This window comes from Netta rufina, assembly GCF_964035555.1.
Source record: "Netta rufina genome assembly, chromosome: 1".
Classification (NCBI taxonomy): Eukaryota; Metazoa; Chordata; class Aves; order Anseriformes; family Anatidae; genus Netta; species Netta rufina.
In genome coordinates this window covers 121,755,235-121,777,134 of record NC_140123.1, presented here as the reverse complement: position 1 = coordinate 121,777,134, position 21,900 = coordinate 121,755,235, and the positions used below count along the sequence as shown (strand labels likewise).

At 46.5% G+C, this 21,900-nt stretch overlaps 1 protein-coding gene across 1 annotated transcript in view; it reads left to right on the top strand.

Moving 5' to 3' along the window:
• Nucleotides 1-398: 398 nt before the first annotated feature.
• IGSF11 (immunoglobulin superfamily member 11) overlaps nt 399-21,900 on the top strand; it is a gene marked incomplete at both ends in the record, with an annotated part of 92,912 nt that continues 71,410 nt past the window's right edge. The window contains one exon of the mRNA XM_084306010.1: nt 399-468. Coding sequence (XP_084162136.1) covers nt 399-468 — 70 coding nt within the window. The remainder of the gene's footprint in view (nt 469-21,900) is intronic.

Sequence of the window (21,900 nt, the reverse complement as noted above, 5' to 3'; positions counted from 1 at the left end):
CCTCCTCTTCCCCAGACCAAACACCCCCAGTTCCCTCCCCGGGGGAAGGTGGCGTCCCCAAAACCCGTGGCTGCCCAGAGCGCAGCCGAGGGGCTGCGGGATGCTCTGCGGGCGGCTCGGCACGGCTCGGCTCTGAGAACCGCAGCCCCCGGGCGGCTGCGGGGGCGTCGCGGGGCCGCCAGGCTGCGCTCTCGGGCCGGCCTGGTGCTGTCCCCGGGGCCGGGGACACGGCGGAGCCTGGGCGGCGAGCGGGGCGGTCCCGGGACGGCGAGCGGGCGGGCGGCGAGCGGGCGGCGGCGGCGGCTGCACCTGCGGCGGGGGGCGGCGGGGCTGGACGCCCACCCTGCCCGGAGGAGGGAGCCCCCGGCCCGGCCCGGCTCGGCCCGGCCCGGCCCGGCATGACTCGGCGGCGGCCCGGCGGCGGGCGGTGGGTGCCGGCCGCCCTGGCCGCGCTCCTGGCGCTGCGAGGTGAGTGAGTGCTTGCTGCTGCTGCTTCTGCCCGCGGGTACCGGGCGGGGAGAGAAGCTCGGCACCTCTGGGGATGCGGGAGGTTGCCCGGCACCCGGGGGTGCCCGGTTGGTGTCCGGGACCCGGTGGTACCCGGAGCCCAAGGGGGGTACTTAGGGTGGAGGTCCCGCCGGGGATGCTCGGGACTGCGGCGAGGAGCGCGCTGCAGGCAGGCAGGCAGGGAAGGAGCGCTGCTGCTCCGCTCGCCTCCCCTGCAGCATTTTCAAAATGTATTTATTTTGCTCGCACCGTTGGTTATTTGTGTTTTACCTGCCCGGGAAACTTGCCCCAAAGTGTCTGGGCTTCGCAGAGGTTCGCTTGGCAGGGCCTGGCCCCGTTGCAAGCTCACCTGGGTGGGAAACTCCGGGCTATCCTCCAGGCCCCGAGGCAGCAGGGAACTTTCTGCCGAGATGCCGACGGGAAGCCCCGGGGCCCTCCGTGGCCCTTGGGGGCACCGAGCACCCCTCAGGGTTGGGGACCCCCCCGAGGACCCTACTCCAGCCTCCGTTGCCTCCTTCTCCCAAGCGCTCAGCCGGCTTCTTGAGCTCATCCCCATCTCTGGGGATGTGGAAAGACCCGGACCTCTCCATCCCCTCCCTCCCCGACAAGCCCTTGCAAAGCAAGGTGCATAGCCCGGTCCTCTGTGGGGAGAGGAAGCACACCGCCTATGAAGGATGGCACTCGCATCACTTGGTGCATCCCTGGAGAGCACCCAGAGGTGCTGCAGTGAGGGTGAAGGAAGAACCTGCAAAGTGTAAAGCCTCCAGGCTCATCTGTTGATCAGATAGCGATGCCTTCTTTCAAGTGATGTCAAACTTTAGGGCAGGCCTGCTCGCTTATGTTTTACAGAGGTTTGTAAAATAATTTTCTTAAGGTCTGCTCATTCGTGCAGAGGTCTGCTAAGTAATTTGGCAGAGGACAGCCCAGCAGTGAGCAGGGCACAGCTCCACCAAGCCAGCTGGGTGCTGCTGGCCACCTCTGTGGCTGGCAAAGCGGGCACCCTGCTGCAAGGGATCCCCAGGAGAGTGAGAGAACAGCCAGGCATGACGGGATCTCCCACGAGAGCACCAGAAATGCCTCAGCAAGGTCTGCAAGAAACTTTCTGGAAGTTTGGATCAGGATGGATGGAGCCTGCAGCTTTGGTAGCCGTACCTGACTCTGAGCGCCCTGCACAGAGGCGCAGCAGACCATTCTCCTCCGGACAGGACCCACCGAGAAGCGAGCCTGGTGCTGGACAAGGTGGATTTTTCACAAATGCCTCAGCCCCAAAAGCTGGCACCCTGAGTCCCATCCTCTGAAAACATTTAGGAGTTGCATGCATTAACTGGAAACTTCGCCTGCTGACTTCAAAGAGGAAAAAGGAGTTTATTAGCTTTTAATTGAAGCAAATAATCTCAGCTGTTTCACACTTCATGCTGCTTGATTACTTTTTATGCTTTTCTAGGTTTGGAAAGTGTGCTTAGTGAGTTTCATTTTCAGGTCCTCAGTGCCACAGTTCTTTATTTGCAGGCGTTGTGAAAGTGTAACTGCCTAAAAAGTTACTGTTCCTACTGCAGTTATAGACATGTAAGCAATGCAGTGTTACTGTTGATGTGCTATCCCTGCAAAAAAAAAATCAAAGAGTAACCAGATCCGAGGTTAAAACTACAGGGGCATTTGATTTTCTCTTTAGAAAAAAAGATTGACTCAATATTTGGTTTTCTTTTTTTGGTGGAGGGCATGTGGGGACAATGACAATAGAGACAACTAAGCACAGAAATAGTGTAATTCTTTTTTTTTTTTTTTTTTTTTTTTTTTTTTTTTCTTGCACTTCCCTTTAAGGCTTAAAATGACCTGAATGAACCACCTGTGTCTCAAGTTTGCTTTTAAGTTTTGTCTTAGCAAAAGTCTTTAGAATATGGTGGAGGATGAAAATAACCATGGCACGTAGCTATTTCTGTATTACCCAGTATGTTACAAATATGGTTATATTTTTTGTGGTTCTTGATTTTGAAAAGAAAATCCTGATAAGGTATAAGCAACAGACATGCACTGTGCAAGCTCAAATAAAATTGGCAGAGTTTTTTCTAAACAACATTTGTGGAAGGTCAGTATGTGTATTTCTGGTCTGAGTTGCCAAGCCTGGTTAGGAAGAGAGATTTTCCTTTCTGAGGCTCTAGATTGGTTTTGAGGATAGAGAAAAAAGGTATGATGGGATCATTTATGAAGTGATACCTGAATGACAGGTGAAAGGTTTAAAAGTTAAAGGGTCAGGAACCAGAAGAGTGTATAATCAGAAGAAATGCTCAATGCCAAACAAATGAAAAGTGGCTGGGAAAGAAGGTCCCTGGAGGTCATTTTGTCATTCTCACACTTTATGCCTACAATAAAATGCAATCAGACTTTGTCGATCAAGTATTATAGCCCCATTTTCTTATGTTGTTTTGTAATTTGTAAAATAGCAATGTTTCTTTTTAACTGGAGCTAGATGACTGCTTTCATTGGGCTTATAATATCCATCTTTAATGCTGCTGGGGCAGGGGCAGTGTCTTTGTTTTCCCTCTAAAGCATTATTAACATAATAACTTTTGTGCAAGTAATACTTTTCAAGCTCCCTAGGGAAGTTTATGGAAAGATGGGAGGGAATTCTGTTTAGAGCTTTGAAACCAAACCTGTGATTGCAAATCAATCCCGCTACATCACCAGAAATAGCAGGCTGCAAATTTTCAGATGTGCTAGAAATCACACATCGGGTACAGCTAAACTGCAGAACCAACTTTTTTTTTTTTTTTTAATGCCTCCTGGTGTTTAGATCCTGTGACACTGTATTGCAACAGGTTGGATGTCAGTGTGCTACAGTCCATTGCAGCTGAATCTTGTCCATCAGTGTGTGTGTGTGTGTGTGTTTGAGCCCAGCAGCAACGCATCCATACAACAGCTGGTCTGCAACTTTTCACACAGGTTGGTCTTTCTGGTTCTCACTTGAAGTCAACCTCCTGCCACATTGAGTTTATCATTGAGTTTTAGCTATGCGTTGAAGTTCTGGCCATGCAGCACCCTATTGCTAGCCCACATATTCTTCCCAACCCAGTGCCAGGTCCTCAGCCCCAGCAAGAGAGGACTGTGGCCGTCCCTTGCTCTTCCACGCTTATGCATTTTTGGAACAGATTGCCATTTGTGTCAAGCTGTGTGGTTTTGTGACGTGTAGATAAATCATTTTGCTCACAACCTGACCTTGGTCCCCAGTGGTAGGTATAGATGCATTAAATACCTCTTGTGTCTCTAACGTAGGCATTATTTTACCCTTATTTTGGAAACTTTTTGTGTGTGTGTGTGTTATCTTTCTTCCTTCAGTATTGCCTAAAATGCAGTTTTATTCTGCAAGATTCTGTTCTCTGAGGATCTCGAAGTGTCTCAAGAACAGCTATATTTAGCTGCTCACCAGTATTATGGGTATACAAAGTATGGTATAAACAACTCATTAAGAAACTTAGAAATCATTTTTTCCTGCCTCCACTGGGGAGATGAGTTTGTATTGTGATACCAGCAATAGGCGAGGAAAATGTGAGGCTCAGAGAGGCTTCGTGACCCACTGAAGGTCAGTGGATGCTGGTGGACTTGAGTGTCTTGGTCCAAACTGTAAGCACAGGAGAATGCTTAATTTTATGCAGCAGGTTAAGCACTGCTGTAATGGCACTCTTCAGGGATGTTCACTATTAAACTGTGGTGAGTCATCTATATTTAGCAGGATGCTACTATCATTGTGCTTTTTAAGTAAAGTGCTTTTAACACAGTTTATTTCAAGGAGAAGTGCATGCTCTGAAAGTCTGTTCTTTGTAGTTTTCTCCTTGTGGAGCACTAATGCTGCCTTCCCTTTGTAAATGTTCAGGGAGAAATTTACCTCCTGGTTGTTTAACAGACAGCAGTGTGACAAAGACAGTTCCCTTGTTAATACTACCTTGTGTTTGCACAGTCATTTATGAACATTAACTAATTGAGAGTCTCCAAACTTACTTTGTTAGTGCAGTCAGCTTGATTTATGGCTTGGAAAAGCTGAAGCGTACAGAGATGAAATGATTTGCTTGCTGTCTTCCAGGACATCTGCCCCTCTCTCTTCCAGAGGAGTCACAATTACAGGGCTCCTAGTCATATACCACCCCACTTTCCTCTCACAAATGTTTCATGCATCAGAAGGAGAGAACACTATTACTAATTATGCACAGCAAACTGCATTTTCCCCTGTATCTGTTGTCGTCTCCTTGGTTTTGGAGGTCACGTGTATCCATTCTGGCTTCTGCCTTTTTTTTGTTTGTTTTTGCTGCTTGAGCTGGACTAAGGACAAATGATCTGTTTCATCAGGGCTGAGGGGTTCAGCCTCATTTTGAATGGAAATAGAAATTAAAGGCTTTGATGTTTTTGAAAGGAAATTTCTGAGAGGATTTAGAGAATTTTTGGATCAACCAATGTTCTGTTTCTCTATGGAACTGTATTATTATAATACAAAAAAAAAAATACACTAAGCAAAAGGTATTTTGATGTGAAAAGTCTTTTTTTTTTTTTTTTTTCACCCCAAAGAGGCTTGAGATGGATATTTATATATTTCTGACAACTTTTCCCCAATTTTCTTTTGAAACACCGTTTTGATTTTACAAAGCACCCCAAGTCTGATAAGGTTTGGTTTAGTGGAAGTAAATACAGTAAAAGCTAAAGTTGCTCCTATTTTTTCATTTCTGCAGGGCATTTAAAAACAACAGTGATGAAATCCAACTTGTAGCAACTGATGGTATTTATGCACAGTTCCTGTCCATTATTTTTGCCATCTTAGCACGTGTATGCAAAAATTGTATGCATGTACATGGTCTTGCCTGTGTTCTTCTCTTATCCATCATACTGCAGAATACTATTTGCACCAAAAAAAAAAAAAAAAAAAAAAGCAGAATATGAGTATGAAATTAGACAATTTTGTATTTAAGAAATCCAGCCCTCTTGCTGATCAGGACAGGATCACACTCATCCTCCTGTTACTTGTGCATGCATGGAGTCACAGCTCTCCTCCTGGCTGCACAGTAGCACTTGTGCATTTGCGTATCTGCGTGAAATTACTTTCAAGTGTAATTTCTGTATTAGCAGGATTGGATCTCTTACTTAGGGATAAAAGCTTATGCATATTTTTTTTTCTCACGTCTTCATGAATCAACCCAGCTATAGGAACGTGAGCCAGATTGTATTTCATAAGCATCAGCAGCAGAAAGCCGATGTCTGAATGCCGCTCAGTTACATTCAGACTTCAGTTTTCCTCAAGATGCAGAATCCAGGAATGTAATTTCAGGGGGCGAGCATTTATAGTCTGTGGTGCATTTCTGCAAGCAGCTCTAAGCAGCTGTGGGTCAGGTTGCACCTCTGGCCTGCGGAGCCACGGCCACCACTGGATGCTTCCAAGAGGGATGCAGGAACCCCCCTGGCGAGCAGTTGGTACCAGGTGTGACTAAAATGCCCATCCCCTCTCCTGTCCCCCCTCCACGTGCAAAACAAGAGACCCCAAACCTGCCCCCTTACCAGGAGTGGGGTCAGGCTGGGGTAAATGAGCCCCACCTTGCAGCCCTTATGGCTGGTGTGGAGGCTGTTGTGGAGTCCCGCTGGGCACCCAGACCTCAGCCACCTGAGGGGCACGGGCTGTGGGTGGGTGATGGAGATCCAGCTTTTCCCCTGCCTGGCAGCTATTAGCGGCCTTTGCCAGGAGTAAGTGGGCTGGTACACACTCTCTGCATGCCCACTGGGGAGATTACTTCCTAATCCTCATTAATTAGAAGTTGGCTAATGCCTGGGAGCATTAAGGTGTAGTGCTGCTGAGTGTTTTTCAATTCTCTCTCTTTTTTTTTTTTTTCCTCTCTTCATTCTACCTGACATACCTGTGGACGTTCCCAGTAGCCTTAGAAGTGTTCAGGCCTCTGTGACTTTTCTGAGCTCTTGACTTTACTGATAACAAGTGCTAATCATTCCTGGTAGTTAATTATGTGTTGTGCTTGGAGTAACTGAGGGAGAAAAAAAAAAAAGGAAAATTGTAGTTACTTCCTCATGCCTGGTCACATTCCCTGCTCCTTAGTTGTATTGTTCATCCTTTCATCTTTCTTTCAAAAATAAAAATGAGTAGAAGCACCTGTTTCACTTCTTCATATCCTTTTGATATTTTTTTTTAACCTTACTTCTCTCCAGATTAAATTGGCCTTGTTTTAACAGTGCTAGACCAGTAAGTGTTATTTACTGGTGAATAATCACAGAATCACAGAATTTTCTAGGTTGGAAGAGACCTCAAGATCATCGAGTCCAACCTCTGACCTAACGCTAACAGTCCCCACTAAACCATTTCCCTAAGCTCTAATGAAACCTTTCTGTCCCTTCTGTGTTTCCAGGTGTGCCATCCAGAAGCAACCCCAGCAATTCCAGTTGAGGGTGCACTGCCAGTGTTCACAGAGGCATTTTAATGCTTCCAGCATCCTTTTCTGCCTCAGCCCTTAGCCATCCTACCGGCTTGCTTGCTTTTTGACCACCCTTGTCTGTTGAACAGATGTTTTCTCTGAGCCGTTCACAGTGATACCAAGATATTTTGCTCAAGTGATTACAGTTGAATTAGAGCCCCGTGGTAGACGAGCAGTTCAGATTATTCTCCCAAGTTTCTATTACTGTCTGTTGGATAATGCCGAATTTCATCTGGCGCTACGCTGCCCACTTGCCTAGCTTTGTCGGATCCCATGGAAGTCTCTCCCAATCTTCTTTCATCTCAGCCAGCCCAAATCACTTTGCCAGCTCGCCGGCTCTCTTCCACATATTAAGGAATAGATTAAACCCACCCTGTCGGAGACCTGGGGGTAATCCCTTGTAATCAGGGACAGGGCAGGCTCCGGGGGGAGTCTGGCTCTGGGCAATGGGGCAGCAGCTCAGGGCTCAGCCCCCCACCACCAGCATGGGGGGCACGGGTGAGCAAGGGATAGGTCTGGCGCTGAGCCTGCCTCCTGCTCAGAGCAGTTTAGCTGTCATTCTTTGAAGGGACCGAGAATTAATCACTTAGTCCTGTGCTTTTCCTTCCGAAATGTCAGTGGGTTGAAGGGGTGCAAGTGCCTGCGCGTGGAGATTGAGCTGCTTCGTCTCCTGCTGTGTACTTTTAGGGGCTTTAGCCTCTAAGTGCCCTGGGACTGGCTGTTCCCCTTCCTACTGCTCTTTAAGACACTGCAAAATTGTGGCTTGCTGTGACATTTAGCTAATTCCTACACGTGTTGCTGAAGTCACTCTTTTAGTGGTGTATTTCTTTGACTTTGTTGTTTCTTTCCTTTCCCTCCACACCGTGCAGCACATATCTGCTTCCTGCTCAGTAAATTCAGAATTGCTGCGGTGAGATTTGATCTGTAGGTAACTTTTCTCCCCATTCAGCCATGGTTGTGTAGATGGGATCTGTGCGTTACTCACCTTGCAATTTAATGTCTGTCCTTTTGCCCAAGTGGTGACATTGCTCTGCGATGAATTCTGCAGCTGCAGGACCATAAACTAAGAGACATGCTGGACATTTTAGCCATTGGCTAGCGTGGCTATTTTGGCCATTTCCTGCACTGTATAAAGCAGTCATTGCATCATGTCCTAGGGAACTGTGGCATCCCACCTGAAGCGCTGGGCTGTTTCCATAGCTGAGTGAGTGCCTGAGCTTTGCTGTCTGACGGGGTTTGACATCTCCATCGGTTGTGGAGCTGCTAGGCTGCACGCCCGCTTAGCTTTCCGGCCGTATGTTGAGAGCTGGGAGAGGTTGGGAGGACCTTGGCTACTTGGCAGAGGGACAGCATAGCCCCAGTCTGCCTGCAGAACCGCCACGTCCTTGGCTTGTCAAGGGCAGCCCTTCCTCCTGCCCTGGACAGCTGGCGTGCCCCAGGCCCCTATTAAGGGGCTCATCCGCAGTCAGCGCCTTCCCCTCCCGTGCTACCCGTGCCTCGGATGCGAAGCGTGGGCTCGTGCCTCTCAGCTGCATGGCTGTGCTTTGCTGCTTCTATGGGGAGAGCTCTGTGCTAGCTTGCTAACTTTTGCATTGCTTTTTTTTTTTTTTTTTTTTTTTTCATAGTCTCATCTTCCACTCTTATCCCTGTTCCCACTGGCTTTATTTTTTTATTTATTTTTTTTTTAATTTTTCCCCTGTAAGACTGCATTTCAGCTGCCATGCCATCAGTATCTCTCCTTTTACCCACAAAACAGGTATAACACAGGCAGGTTTCCCCTACCCTCCCCGCTCCCCATCCCTCTTGCACCCCCCTTGCTCCAGCCCTGAACAGGCCAGGGGGCAGCAGAAGGGGCTGCTGCAGCTGAAGGGGGATGCTGATCCCACTGTCCCCATCACAGATAGCCCTTCCGGAGTCAGCATTTTGTGGGACTAATTGACAGGAGGTGCCGGCCGGCGAGGTGCTGAGTCAGAGCGAGGTGCGCTTGCCAAGTCACTGCAGCAGAAGGAGCCCGCTCGCCTGGCGTGGAGGGAAGCCAATGGACGGTGGGTTTCCTGGCTGCCTTTTGGGCCTCTTTCTTCCCTTCCCCGAGGCTGCAATTCAGCAGCAGTGATGCTGTGCATGTAAGGGAGAAGCCAGGCACTGGTGTGGGGGGGAGCTCTTACTTTTTTTTTTTTTTCTTTCTTTCCTTTTTCAGTGTTTTCTCTGTGAGCACTGGGGACTGGGAGATGTGGGCTCTGTTCCCTCCTGCCACCAAGTGGGTCTCTGCTGCTGTTTCCATGCTCTGTGCAATGCTGCGTGTTGGTGGAAAGGGTAGAAAGCACGTGTTAGGGGTCAGGGGAAAGTGAGTGCTCCTACTGACAAATATCGCATGGGCAAGGAAAAGGCACGTGCAGCACCCTCAGCCACACAAGGGGGACAGTATGGCAAGCAAAAATTGCTGCAGAAATGGTTGGAGAGGTGTTTTGTGCCATCCTTCTTGAGAGCTGCTTCTGCTGCAGTGTCCTCTTGTTTGTTTGTCTGGAGAGGTAGAAGGGAAGCATTTGATGTACAGAAAGATGAGAGCGTGTCCTGTAAGCATCCAGCACCTGATGGACCTCCAGATCAGGCTTGTGAGAGGCTTGCCATTTATTTACTCCTGGGTTTCTCATGCATGGCAAGCATTAGTGTTTACACCAAGGCTGAATCTGCCCCTGAGATCCATCTCCTGGCCTATTCCTCACTGCAGGCTGCCTTGGGATGTCTTTGTCCATCCCCCCTCTGCAGCACAGGGTACCATTCTCCTGCCTCGGACAAAAGTCGGTAATTGTTTGCACAGCGATCTAAATATATGCATGCCTGCTGAATGCCGCCTTTGTAGGAAGGGTATATTATTTTTGCTTTGAATAACTACTTTGTAGAAGGATATGAAGAGCATGAAGAAGGAGGCCCACATATTTTTTCCGAATCTTTCATAGCTGCATTGCATTCCACCCACCCACATTTTTAATGCTCATCTTTGTATAACCTTCCTCTCTGCTGAATTAGACATTGTCTGGATCACCAGACACTCCGTGGGATAACTGAGGCACTGAGATGGAAAGCACCTCACCAATGGTCATGCAGGTCTCCTGTGGGTCAGATCCTGCATCTCCTGATGCTGGCCCCGTGCCTTCTCCATAGGAGCACGATGCCTTCCTGCTGATTGAGTCATTGGCAGAAGGACATGCACAGGATGTCCAGAGAGGTGGCCCTGGGGACACTGGGAAGAGGACACTTTAGCACACAGGCTTGGCTCGAGAGGCTCAGGATGGTGTGCTGCAGGACTGGCCTGCCTTGGCTTTGTATTCCTGGGTGGGCTTTGCCATGAGTGGTGGAGGTGTGCTAGCCAGGGCTCTTCTGCAGACCAAAGAGTGGAGCTAGTCTTCTGGCATTTTGAAGGTTAACTGCATTGCTCCAGGGAACTGCAGTCTCCATCTGGCCAAATCCAGCCCTTTCTTCTTATCCACTCTCTACATGTGATGTAGTTTCACTATGGAAATGGCAAAAAAAAAATAGAGCTATGCCTGTTACAGCTCGGATTACCTACCTATGAAATACCTATGGGAATTGAGCACACAATTCCCTCAGGTTCCTTTTAAAAAGCCTCGCTGACATGAATTTAAGTTGGAAATAAGCCAGAAAAGGAAGCATCCCCATGATTTCTCATGTCAGCAGTGCCATAGTTATCCTCCTGTTGTTTGATGTAGCGAGTACTATGGCAAAGCTTATTGAGCTTGTAAGGTCTGTGGGTCAGGAGACGGAGTCCTCAAGAAGTCCTCAAGGTGAGTGGAGGCTGTGCCCTGGCCTCTCTTGCCCCGTGCTGACGGTCTTTCAAAGCACCTCTAGGAAATACCACGTGCTGTGCCAGGACTTGATAAAAACGCCCCTAACATCCACTGGGCCAGGGGCTGAGCCCACTATGAGTCAGTGCAGGATGATGAAGGGGTGCAGGACCAACCTTGATGGCATGTCAAAGGAGGAATCACATGTGGATGACGAGGTGTGATGTTTAACTGCAGCATGTTGCCAGCAGCAGCGGTCGCGTTGGCTTCGGAGGCAACCAGGAGGTTATTTTGACAGCTGTAGGAACCCTTTTTCACTCTCTTCCTCCAGAGCCGAATAACCACAGTTTGCATCCAGTTTCCCACAAACATTGAAATTTAATGACAATCATCGCCAGCTTAATTAAAGGTAAACAAATATGGTATTAAAGAAAAATACCAAAACAACTGCTGAAAGACCAAACAAGTAGCAGAGTATGACTGTCACTTAGAACAAGTCGTGACAAAAACAAGATGAAAAAAACTGTCTTCATCCTTGGCTATCAGTGGGAAACCCTTCTGGGTTTCTTTTCTACGGCTAAAAATAATCTCAGGCTGTATTTTATGCCTCTTGCTGGAATGCCTGTTACGATGCCTCATGGTTCGTGTCTCCATCCTCTATGTCAAATGAAAGGGATCTCTTCCCTTCATCTGGAAGATAAGGAAGCTCAGGCAGCACCTGTGAAGCCCAGTGATCTGCTCTCCACTGTGAATTTATATGAAGTGGGCCCAAATGATGGAAATCTCATGAAATTATCCAACTGTGCAAGGTTTCCATTAGTTGGAGTCTTTCTCAGAGGGCAGCTTGGATCTTTCTCTCATACTTGAGGAGTTATTCAGCCTTGCAGCTCAAGATCAAACCACAATCTAAAATCAGACCAGGTCTCCTTAGCTCAGCTTTTAAAGCAGAAATGTATTACACTCAAAGTATATTAGAGGCAAAAGGCTGTCTTAATGTAATAATATAACTGGACAGTCAAAATGAAGCAGCACTGGGAAATGCATAAGTTAACAATGCCTTGTTATGTATCCTGTATCTTTTATGGCATGAATTTTATAGTCTAAGTGGTAGTAAGATTAGAGGTAGGTGAATAATTTATAGCCAATAATTTATTTAATGAATTCTTCTTCCATTTCTGTTTGCAAATTGTTTGTGAACATCCTGTGGTTTCTCCCCATTTTACTTATTTGAAATTACTTACTGAATAGCTTCTACAAATAATATTTGATGTTCCACATACTCATGAGCAGAGTTTCTCCTGTTTTCTTTCGGGGCAGAGCAATACTTCAGCTCCAGGTTTGGTTCCTTGGCACTGACCCAGAGCAAAAGTTCATGCCATAGTATTTCACTGGTCTGACATCTTGTAAATAATGGTTAGAATTCAGCTGTTTGTGAAAGAAATGAAAAATGTTTATTACTTTTTAGTGATTAGTCAGATTATTGATGTGGATAATCAGGTTCAAACTTCGCTTTTGCCAGCATGTGCTAAAATTGCTTGGGATGTATTACTTACTTGTGCATTCATGTCACCAAATTAGAATAGTTGCAGAAATGAACAGAAAGATGTAGGGTCCACAGCCAACAGAGTGCTGTGCATATGCTTGACTTCAGGCATATTCTTGAGTGGACACGTAAGTGGTAGAGTGGTAAATCATGAACTTCAGCATATGTTTAAGTGGTTTGCTGAATTAGGGTCCAAATATATAGACCCAAGCAAAATTATCTTTCATGAGAGTGACCATATGAGAGACTTTTTTTGTGTGTTCCTTTTTGCTGTTTTTTTTTTTTTTTTTTTTTTTTTTTTTTTTTTTTTTTTTTGTCTGCAGTTATGTCTTTTGGATGGTGGAGAGAAGTGAGAATATAAATATTGCACAGGCTTGCAGTATTCCTGATTTAATCGAATACAAGACAGTTCACCTGAAGTTTTCCACATGCTAGTCTGTGCTTTTTGTTAAACACCAGGGAAAATAATATGAAGAATTGAGAAAAGCAGCTGTTATTTTTACTTAAATCGTTATTTCTTCATCATTTAAGATTTCTCACATTTCAGAATGCTTTCCATGTGCTTTTATTGGCTTATCGTCTCTCTCAAGAAATTAATTAGGAAATGTTATATAATACTTGACTAAAAGTGACCCTCACAGAAAAGAGAACTTTCTCTAGGTCTGTGAGGAATAGCTATGAGCTACATTACAATCTTTAAGGGCTGTCATAAGAATATAAATCAGGAAAGCTCTACATTTTCCCATGCATCTTTTGGAGGCTATATATTGTGGAAAAGAAGAATCTGAAGGTATGTGATATACTTTTTAGCTCTATGGCACAGGTATTGTTTTGTTGGCCTGACTGAAAAAGCATGCTTAAATAATTTTTTTTTTTTTGGGTTCACAGTCTGGTGAGACCTCATTTCCTTCCTGTTTGTGCTTTCAGGCTGACCTGTGTGGGGTTTCTCACATCTAATAGAGGGTTGAGTAGGGCCCAGTCTTTCCCATGGCAGCAAATATCTCAATTTATGGAAATAAAATTAATGTCTTGGAGCACTTTACTCCTCTGTCAGAGTCAGTGAGCATTGGCCACTGGGTTTAAAAGTTACTGGGGAGGTGTGGGTGTTGGGGCTTTGATTCTCAAAGAAATAGCTCTTTGTGGGTCATGATGCCAATGGGCATCCTGAGCAGAGTAGCTAGCAGAAGACCACAGATGGCTCAGGTCGATGTGGTCTGGGAAGCTGGGAAGAGAAAAACCCATATCTGGATGATGGGTGATGTGTGGGAGGCAGCCGCATGGCTAGACAGTGACTTTGGGGCAAGGAAGGGCGACTGTTCCTGCTGACTTGCAAGAGCTAAAATGAGCTCTTTGGAGCATAGACTTAAAGGAGTATGATGTTTCTTGTGCTTAGTCAGTGGGCTTAATCAGAAATGCAACCAATCCATCCTCCGTACCAAAACCCAAACCTGATATATCACAAGGTCAAGCCTACAAAAAGTGGTCATCACTGTCCATCGACTCCTTGTATGTAAGAGATTTACAATACATATATGAAAGGAGGACTGTTTCCGAGGGAAAGTTTTTGGGTTTATGGACAAACTTATTGCCACTTAGGTGATGGCTTAAGTTTTAGTCTTGCACCCCAGGAAATCAATGGGACAGCTTCAGCTCTGGGTAGCTGGGAAGGGGAGGGAGCATTTGCAGGGCAGAAGAGAAGAGCACTAGCAATGTGTGCTGCAGGGAGGACTGGGCAGTCTCTCAACTGGCACGTTTCCCCATCTGTATTCCTATTTATTAGCCTGTGCTCCTTGCCTTCCTCCTACAAGACCTGTTGTATAGCCCCAGCTCAACGGCTATGGAGGGCCCTGCAAGGAAAAGCAGGTGGTGAAATTCTGAATTTTGCACCGGCACTCTTCTCTAATCTTTGTAGGGCTTTTAGCACATTAATTGCATATGGTTTATCCAGGCTAACCGCTCATCCCTGGCACCTTTAATAACCCAGGCAATGCATATTGTAAAATTAAAAAGCAATCGCCTATACCAAATAAACAGCAAATGGTCCCAGTGGTGTGCCACAGGTCCTTGCACACTATGTGGATGCCTTTAGCAGCAAAATTAATAGCACTGTGCTAGGTGTACAGGGGCAGTGATGCTATATCCTATAAGGGTTGTGGGCACTCCTATTTATGACAGGAACAGCATCAAGAGACTGCTGGAGGCCATTGTACCTTTTTTATTTTGGGACCAGATCCTGATCAGCTCAGGAAGGTGGGAGATCAAAGCACGCTTCCAAATTTAGCTTGGGCTCATTTTCAGAGTGTCTTGGGATGAAAATGGCAAATAGGGCTGGCTAGAAAAGAAATATGTCCGTGTCTCCATGTGGCTAGTGCCACTGAAGCAAGTTGGCATCCCAGAGAAATTCAGCTTTATATGAAATCTCCTAAAATGAGGATGTGGTAGAGAAGAGGCTGCCTTCCTAAAACTGACCTTTATGGAGGGCTAAGATATGTCTTGTCTTCTGCCTCTCTGTGTTGCCCTCTGTTCAGTGTTTATGAACAGGTGTTTTTTAATAGTAACAATAAAATAATAACAATAATAATGATTATTAACTGTTTTACACTCCCTTAGGAAGGATGCTAGTTGTGCTGATGAGTTGCACAGTGACTCCTATGGGATGGTGTTCAGTTTTAGGTCCAACTGGCCATGGCCATGCAGCAGGCTCTCTGGGTGGCTGTAGCAGTCAGCCAGGACAAGTTGAAACAGGCAAAAGGAAAGAAAATAGACAAATTTCCGCATCCACAGCAGCTGGAGTGAACGTCAAACAGATGGGCTCTTCCACCCCGATTATCCTAACCTCCTAAATATAGAAATATGGGCTTTTTTTTTTTTTTTTTTTTTTTTCTCCTCTTCTTCTTCTCCTCTATTTTATTTTGTAAATTTGAATTACCCGAGGGGGTGGTGTTAGCACACGCTAGGGCAGTGCTAACGAGTGCAAATAGAAGTCATCTGCTGACAGAGTCAGATCACGGCTTCTGCTCACGACTCTTCCCCCTCCCTGCCCACTCACGCTTCTCCCATGGGAAGTGCAGGGACCAACGGGGGCTGAAGCTGCCCTCCCAGTGGGGCTGGGGGGGGGAACACACGTCTGAGTGCATGAGCAGGCTTATTTCAAATCCTGTCTGTGGCTATGCAGACACACAGAGTAAATAAGCACCAAGGAAAATGGGTAGGAATGGTGCATCCTCGCAGCTTCCTGCAAGCGGTTTGGGTAGATGAGGCAGCAGTACTTCAAGGAGGAGTTCACATCTATTTTTCTTGCCCAAACCCAGTACAAGAGACACCTAGACATACTGGAAAGAGTCCAGTATGTGACCAATATTATCAAAGGACTGGAGCACCTCTCCTAAGAGGAGAGGCTGGGGGAGCTGGGACTGTTCAACATGGAGAAGAGGAGGCTTCAGATGGATTTTATCAAATACCTGGAGGGAGTGCTTTATTACTGTGTGGGTGATGGACACAGGTTTCCCAGAGAGTTTGTGGAGTCTCCATCCCTGAAGATTTTCAAAAGCCACCCGGACATGGCACTGGGCAGCCTGCTCTAGGAAAGCCTCTAGGGGGGTTGGACCAGATGACTTACAGGGATGCTTTCCAATCTCAGCCACTCTGTGCTTCTGTGATTTTGGTTACTGTTGCACAAGCATGCTGACTGGTCTGGATGAGAGGATGAAGGGTCTGATTTGTCCTGTCCCCTCTCTGCATTTTTATGCAGCTTGCAGAGAGACAGGAGACAACTAATAGCAGCTGGCTGGCCGTGCCTGGATGCCATTGTCCTTTTTGTCCTGCTGTGGTTGACACCACTAACACAGTAGGAAGGCAGCCTTCTGTATTATTTTGGGAATTCTTTTGCTGTACTGAGGGCTTGGGTAGGGCAACTCTACTAAGGGGGTTGGTTTCAAGTGGGGAAACAGCACCTCACCTACATGCATACTGTGCTTTCCATTCATCTTCTGGGTTACCCTTCTTTTGCTTTTTCTTGTCTTGGGGCTGAATTTCATAACTGTTCCCAAGGTTTTATTTCCTCACGGGCCATGTGTGCAGGAAGCAGGTAAGGGCAGGAGGAGGCACTGCTTGAAGAAGGATTGTGGAGAGAGCTTCAGGCCGTGTTTCTCATCCCTGCCCTGTTGGTTACTGGGCCTTGCTCTCCCCACCTCTAGGAGGTAATGACAGTAGCTCACTCCTGAGGATGCTGTCAGGGAAAAACATTATGCCAGTGCTATATTATTATTACTGCCACAGCCGTGGCATAAGATACACAGTGAGGATAAAGGTTTGCAGCAGAACGGGCCTGACCTGGGGCCCAACCAAGCAGAACTGCAATCTTTTTCCCTTGTCATTATGTACAAGGGTCTGTTGTACTCCACTGATGTATCTACACTAGCATCAGTGCAGATATACCAATAGACCATGAATAAGATTTCAGAGACTCTGTGAAGGGATTCTTTATCTTATGGGCTGTTCTCCATGTGAGGATAGCGCATGGTTTTATTAAAGCTCCCAGGGCTCATTTTGCTTGTGTGCCATTGGAGGAGGCTGGCTGGGAAAAGTGTGGAGTTTCCACCATGGAAGAAGGCCTCTAAAGGACAGGTTCAGTGGCAAGGCTGTAGGAAATCCTGCCTTAGGACAGAAGGATGAAGCTGGTGATATCCTGAGGACTTCTGTGTGGAGAAGTGTTACTCCTGGTCTCTTCAGGGTAGAGTACATTCTCTTGTCACCCTGGGGTCATGTAAATCAGTGTTGTCCGTTCCTTGAAGCACCCAGATGCTATAGATACTGAACTATACAGCAGAAGCAAGCGCATCTGGAGGCTCTCCCTGTAAACAGCATGTGTTTGGCATGGTGGGGGTTGTTCCACCCACAGCAAGTCCTGATGGGGCCAAGCTCATGTTTGCAAGGCCTCTCTGCATGGTGTTGCCTGTAGACTGCTCCGGGGGAGGGCTTGATAGCCTGGATGCCACACCTGACCTGAGCTGCCTGCCACGTATGCCTTAGGACTCTGGATAAACTCTCCCAGAACCTGCAAATGAGGGATCCCAGTGTGGAGACACCTAATTATCTCTGAAGGAGACAAGCTTTGGCAGGCTTTAGTCATTCAGATTCATGATAGGACGTATGGCACCTGGCCGGCACAGTGTGGGGTCACTCAAGCATCCCTGCACTGTGCACTTGAGTGCTCCTGATGAGCAGCTGAGGGGTGCAGGCGCACCAGGCTGGCTCTGCACGCTGCTGCTTGGCAGAGCTGCCTCACTCCAGCTTGCAGCCACTCAATCTGTCTCTAGCAGCAGCTTAGTGAGCCTCCATCGTGCTGTATGGAGCCAGACCTGCGGTAACCCTGACGGGAACCACCACCAAATATCTGCATAAGCAGCGTGGTTAATCTGCCACCTGGATGGATCATCTCTGCAGACGATAACAGTATTTTGGGATTTAAAAATAATAATAATACCGCAATCAAGGAGTCTGGTTGTGCTGCTTCTTTTTAAGGATGGCTGGTAATTTTAGTTATCATTTCATCTTCTCAGTCTCATTCTCAGCTGGCAGGGTCAACAAAACCCCTGACCACAATTGTATGGGAGGAAGAAGGGCCAGATGGGACCGGATGGAGACTGGGACTCAATGAGAGTAAATGCTGATGAGAGAGGTCACAGAAACAAAGGAAAAGCACTGAGGTGGGCAGGGAGCTCTGGAGATTGTCTAGTCCAACCCCTGCTCAAGAGGGGACAGTCAGAGCAGACTGCCTAGGACTTGAGGCTTGGAGGAGGTGGGTAGGATGAGTCTGCGACTGGCTGGTGCAAGCAGACCAGCACCCCATCCAGGAGGAGCTGGAAAAATACAAGGATTTGCTTATGAAGGGTGTGGGAAGCTACAGCATTGAGCACCCTAAGAAAGCCAAAAGGGACTTGGCGATTCTGTCTCCTGGCTGGGGCTTGAAGTTATGTCCCAAATCAAAGCTGCAGTCACCCATATAGTGTCAAGTCAGTGAAACACGTGTTTAAATATCTGCTCAATGTCTGTCTGTCCTGGAGGTTGAAAGAAGCAGCAACAAAGTATGTGATTTGTATTTATATTACATTTTCAACTCTAGTAGATATGGCATCTGATACTGTTGCTTTTCTGGCACATCTGGGCTAAATACCTGAGCTGTGCTGACATCTGGGTGATTCAACAGTGTGCCTTTAAACCACCTTGGCGAAGGCAGGAACTAGCACAACAAGGGTTAAAAAGGAGATGAATTAACATAACAATAATGTAATAACTATTATTAGTTTTTATATTTGTAACAATAAATAGCAATGGATTTTAAAATTCCTGAAAGTTTAAACCTCTGCAAAGCAGATTGTATCTTTCCTCTGTGTTCTGCAGAAGTATTATATTCCTGAAATGTCTTCTGTCTGTTTTATGCTGAGCACTCACTGGTCTGGTGGTCATTCATTGCTTGTTTGAGGCTTGCTGGTACGCCGATTAGCAGGAGAAGAGCTTTGGTGCAGGGACCATCCAGCAAAACATGTGTCACTTCCCAGGACTGCTGCGATACAAGCATTTCATCATAGTCACTGGCAGTATGGGAAGAGTCTGTTCCCTCCTTCAGGATGAAAAATGGGAAGGAGAAGGAGACAGAGCACTCTAGTGGGATTATGAGAATATGAGGATGTGGGTGGGTGCAAAAGGAATAGGCGCTGAATTTCCCAGGAGCAGCACATAATGGGCAACAAGTGTTTATTACTCAAGTGGAGGAATCTCACCTAAGGTCTCCAGCAGCAAGGCTGGCTGAAAACAGACAGTGGGAGAGTTCACGAATGATGTGTTACCAGCACTTCTAGTCTCTGTCCCCAGCATCTGGGGAAGAGAAGCCACCGAAGGAGGTGGGAAAGCTGCTTTCCTTGGCAGTGACCAAGAGATACTCTTTGGGCATTAACACTCTTCCCTGTTTTTGTTTTTTTTCAGAAGAGTGGAAGCTAAAGCCAAAATGGTCTCTTGCCCAGGTGTGATCTGTATTCCCTGGAAGCTCTCTAACCCATTATTTTTTCCAGGCCAGACAGCAAGGCTCCTGACAGCTCAGTTAGTCTGAATACCCCACACTTTTTTGGGAGGTTGACCAAAGCTCCCAGATGCGGTCCCAAAGCAGGTGCTGAAGATGTTAGGTCCTGACTAAGAAGATTCCTTGAGTCCCTAGTGAGATCAAGGTACCTTTCCTTATGCTCTCAAAAACGTGGAAGGATTGGTGTGAATCACATGGAAATGACTCCTATTCCCTGAACTTATGTCCCTGACCTACAGTTGCTTAGCAGACTTTTGCACATAAGACCTTGTTCAGGCTGTCCTTGCCTGCTTTGTTGCTCATACGTCCTTGTACTGGCAAGTTCAGCTGTATGAGTGGGAGATGGCCGCTCACTTCATGGGCATTCCTGGGAGCAAACAAGAAAATTTTCTGTTTAGCTTTCACAGTCTGTTGCTCTCCGATTATGTCAAGACCTAGCACCCTGTGATCAAGGTTATCAGTCACAGCCAACTGCTGGTGCAAGCAGTGTCTCTCAGAGGGATTTTTTTTTTTTCCTTAAATCATTCACCAAGGGATTGGGAGTAAAGAGTGAATCATTTTCAAATCAATTGTGAATGGAGAGTAAATAGTTTTTTTAAACCATGCACTGTGAAGAGATCAAAAACAGTATAAAGGCTAAAATAGGCACCAGGCATTGTCTGGAGAGTCACCTTCTCCTACAGAAATCAATGGCAACGGGAGTGCATCCTCCCCTCGTTGCCCTCCAGTCTCGATGTATTTTAGCTGTATGGGGGTCACTGTTGAAAGTATGGCAGGGACAAATGCTGTGAGGGACCCACAAACAGTGGCTCTTAATGCGTGGGGATGATACGCATCTGGAGAGAGGCTTCATGGCTCTGCAGAACACATTAATCTTTCCTGATGTGGAAGTAGAGCTTTTTAATTAAAGTGGTCTCCTTCTCACTTCAATGAGCCTTGGAAAGATGTATTTCTGCTGTGTCTGTGTGTGGCACTTTTTGCTTTATCTTAATGGTTTAGGGAAGGACTTTCTTACATTCTGGGGAAGAAAGTTTCTTTCAATTTTCAATTAGGCAGTTAAGAAACAGAGGCAATAGGAGATCTTGGGTGCAAGTACTTTCTAAAATGAAGGGTGAAGGTAAGCAGGGGATGCATGCATGCAGTGGTTTCATTGTGCCTTTCATTCTTACTTTTTACTTTTCCCTTTTGAATATCTTTCCTGCGGATGGCACGAGGGACTCCTGACAAGCCCAATTAAAGAGCAGAGTGCAACGTAGCATTTCTTTTTTTTTAATTTTTTTCTTTTCTTTTTCTTTTTTTTTTCTTTTTTTTTTTTTTTTTTCTTGTGGCATGTGATCTTGTCCTGCAACAATTAAACTTTGGAGTAACTCCCAGCAAATGACTCTGAAACTGCCTCCCTGTTATCCCATTACCAACACCAAAGATGAATAAAAACCTTTTTATTTTTTTTTTTTTTTTTTGTTCCTGCCTGAGAAAGGAATGTGCAAACTAAAGGTCATTTTTAGGTTCTGTCTTTTCCCAGATTCCTGCATAGAGAGAGTGCGTGTGAAAGGGCTATCACGTGCAGGCTCTTTTAAGAGGAATTTGAATCTCTTGCCTGAGTCCTTGGAAATATGGAGATGCATTTTACCCCTCTCATGGGTTCCTGTCTCTGTTGTGCCTTGTGCATGGTCTGATGGTCACCTCAAGACATGGAGACTGGGGAAAGGTGGTTTCCCCATCCAACCAAGACTGCTCCAGGACAAAGACTAGGATGAGGAGAGAGATCTGAACCTCAGTAGTTGGGCTCTGTAGGACAGCTGCCATCTCCTGGGCCACTGGGTGAGTACCTAGAATTAATTTAGACTGATGGCACCACAGGGTAGCACAAGCACAGCTGTGAAATTAAAGCCACAGGTCGGCTTGTAGAATTTCCTGTGATTGAAGTCATAATGTCTCCTCTTAATTAATTTAATTCAGGTTTAATTTACTGAGGGTTTGTCTTGATTTATTCCTTTGCTGTATTGCTTGCTCAGTTGGCTTGTGTGAAGAGCCACTGTGCTTACTTTCAGCCTGGAAAGGCGTGTTAGCATCAGTAATCTGTGCTAGTTCATTACATGAGATTTCCCCCATCCTTTCCCCTTGTTCCACCCCAACATGGAGAAAAAAAAAAAAAAAGTGAGAAAGAAGGGATGGATTCACAGGTTCTGCTGTTTGAAGAAGAGAGAGAGTTTTTTTAGGACTTGAAAACAATTAGTGTTGCACAGGGTTATCAACACATCTCTGCCCCAGGCCTGCTACATGCCATTGAGAGCAGCTCTGAGGAGAAGGATCTGGGGGTGTTGATGAGAAGCTCAACATGAGCCAGCAATGTGCACTTGCAGCCCAGAAAGCCAACAGTATCGTGGGCTACATCAAAAGCACAGTGGGCAGCTGGTTGAGGGAGCTGATTCTCCCCCTCTGCTTTACCCTTGTGAGACCACACCTGGAGCACTGCCTTCAGCTCTGGGGCCCCCAGCACAAGAAGGACAAGAA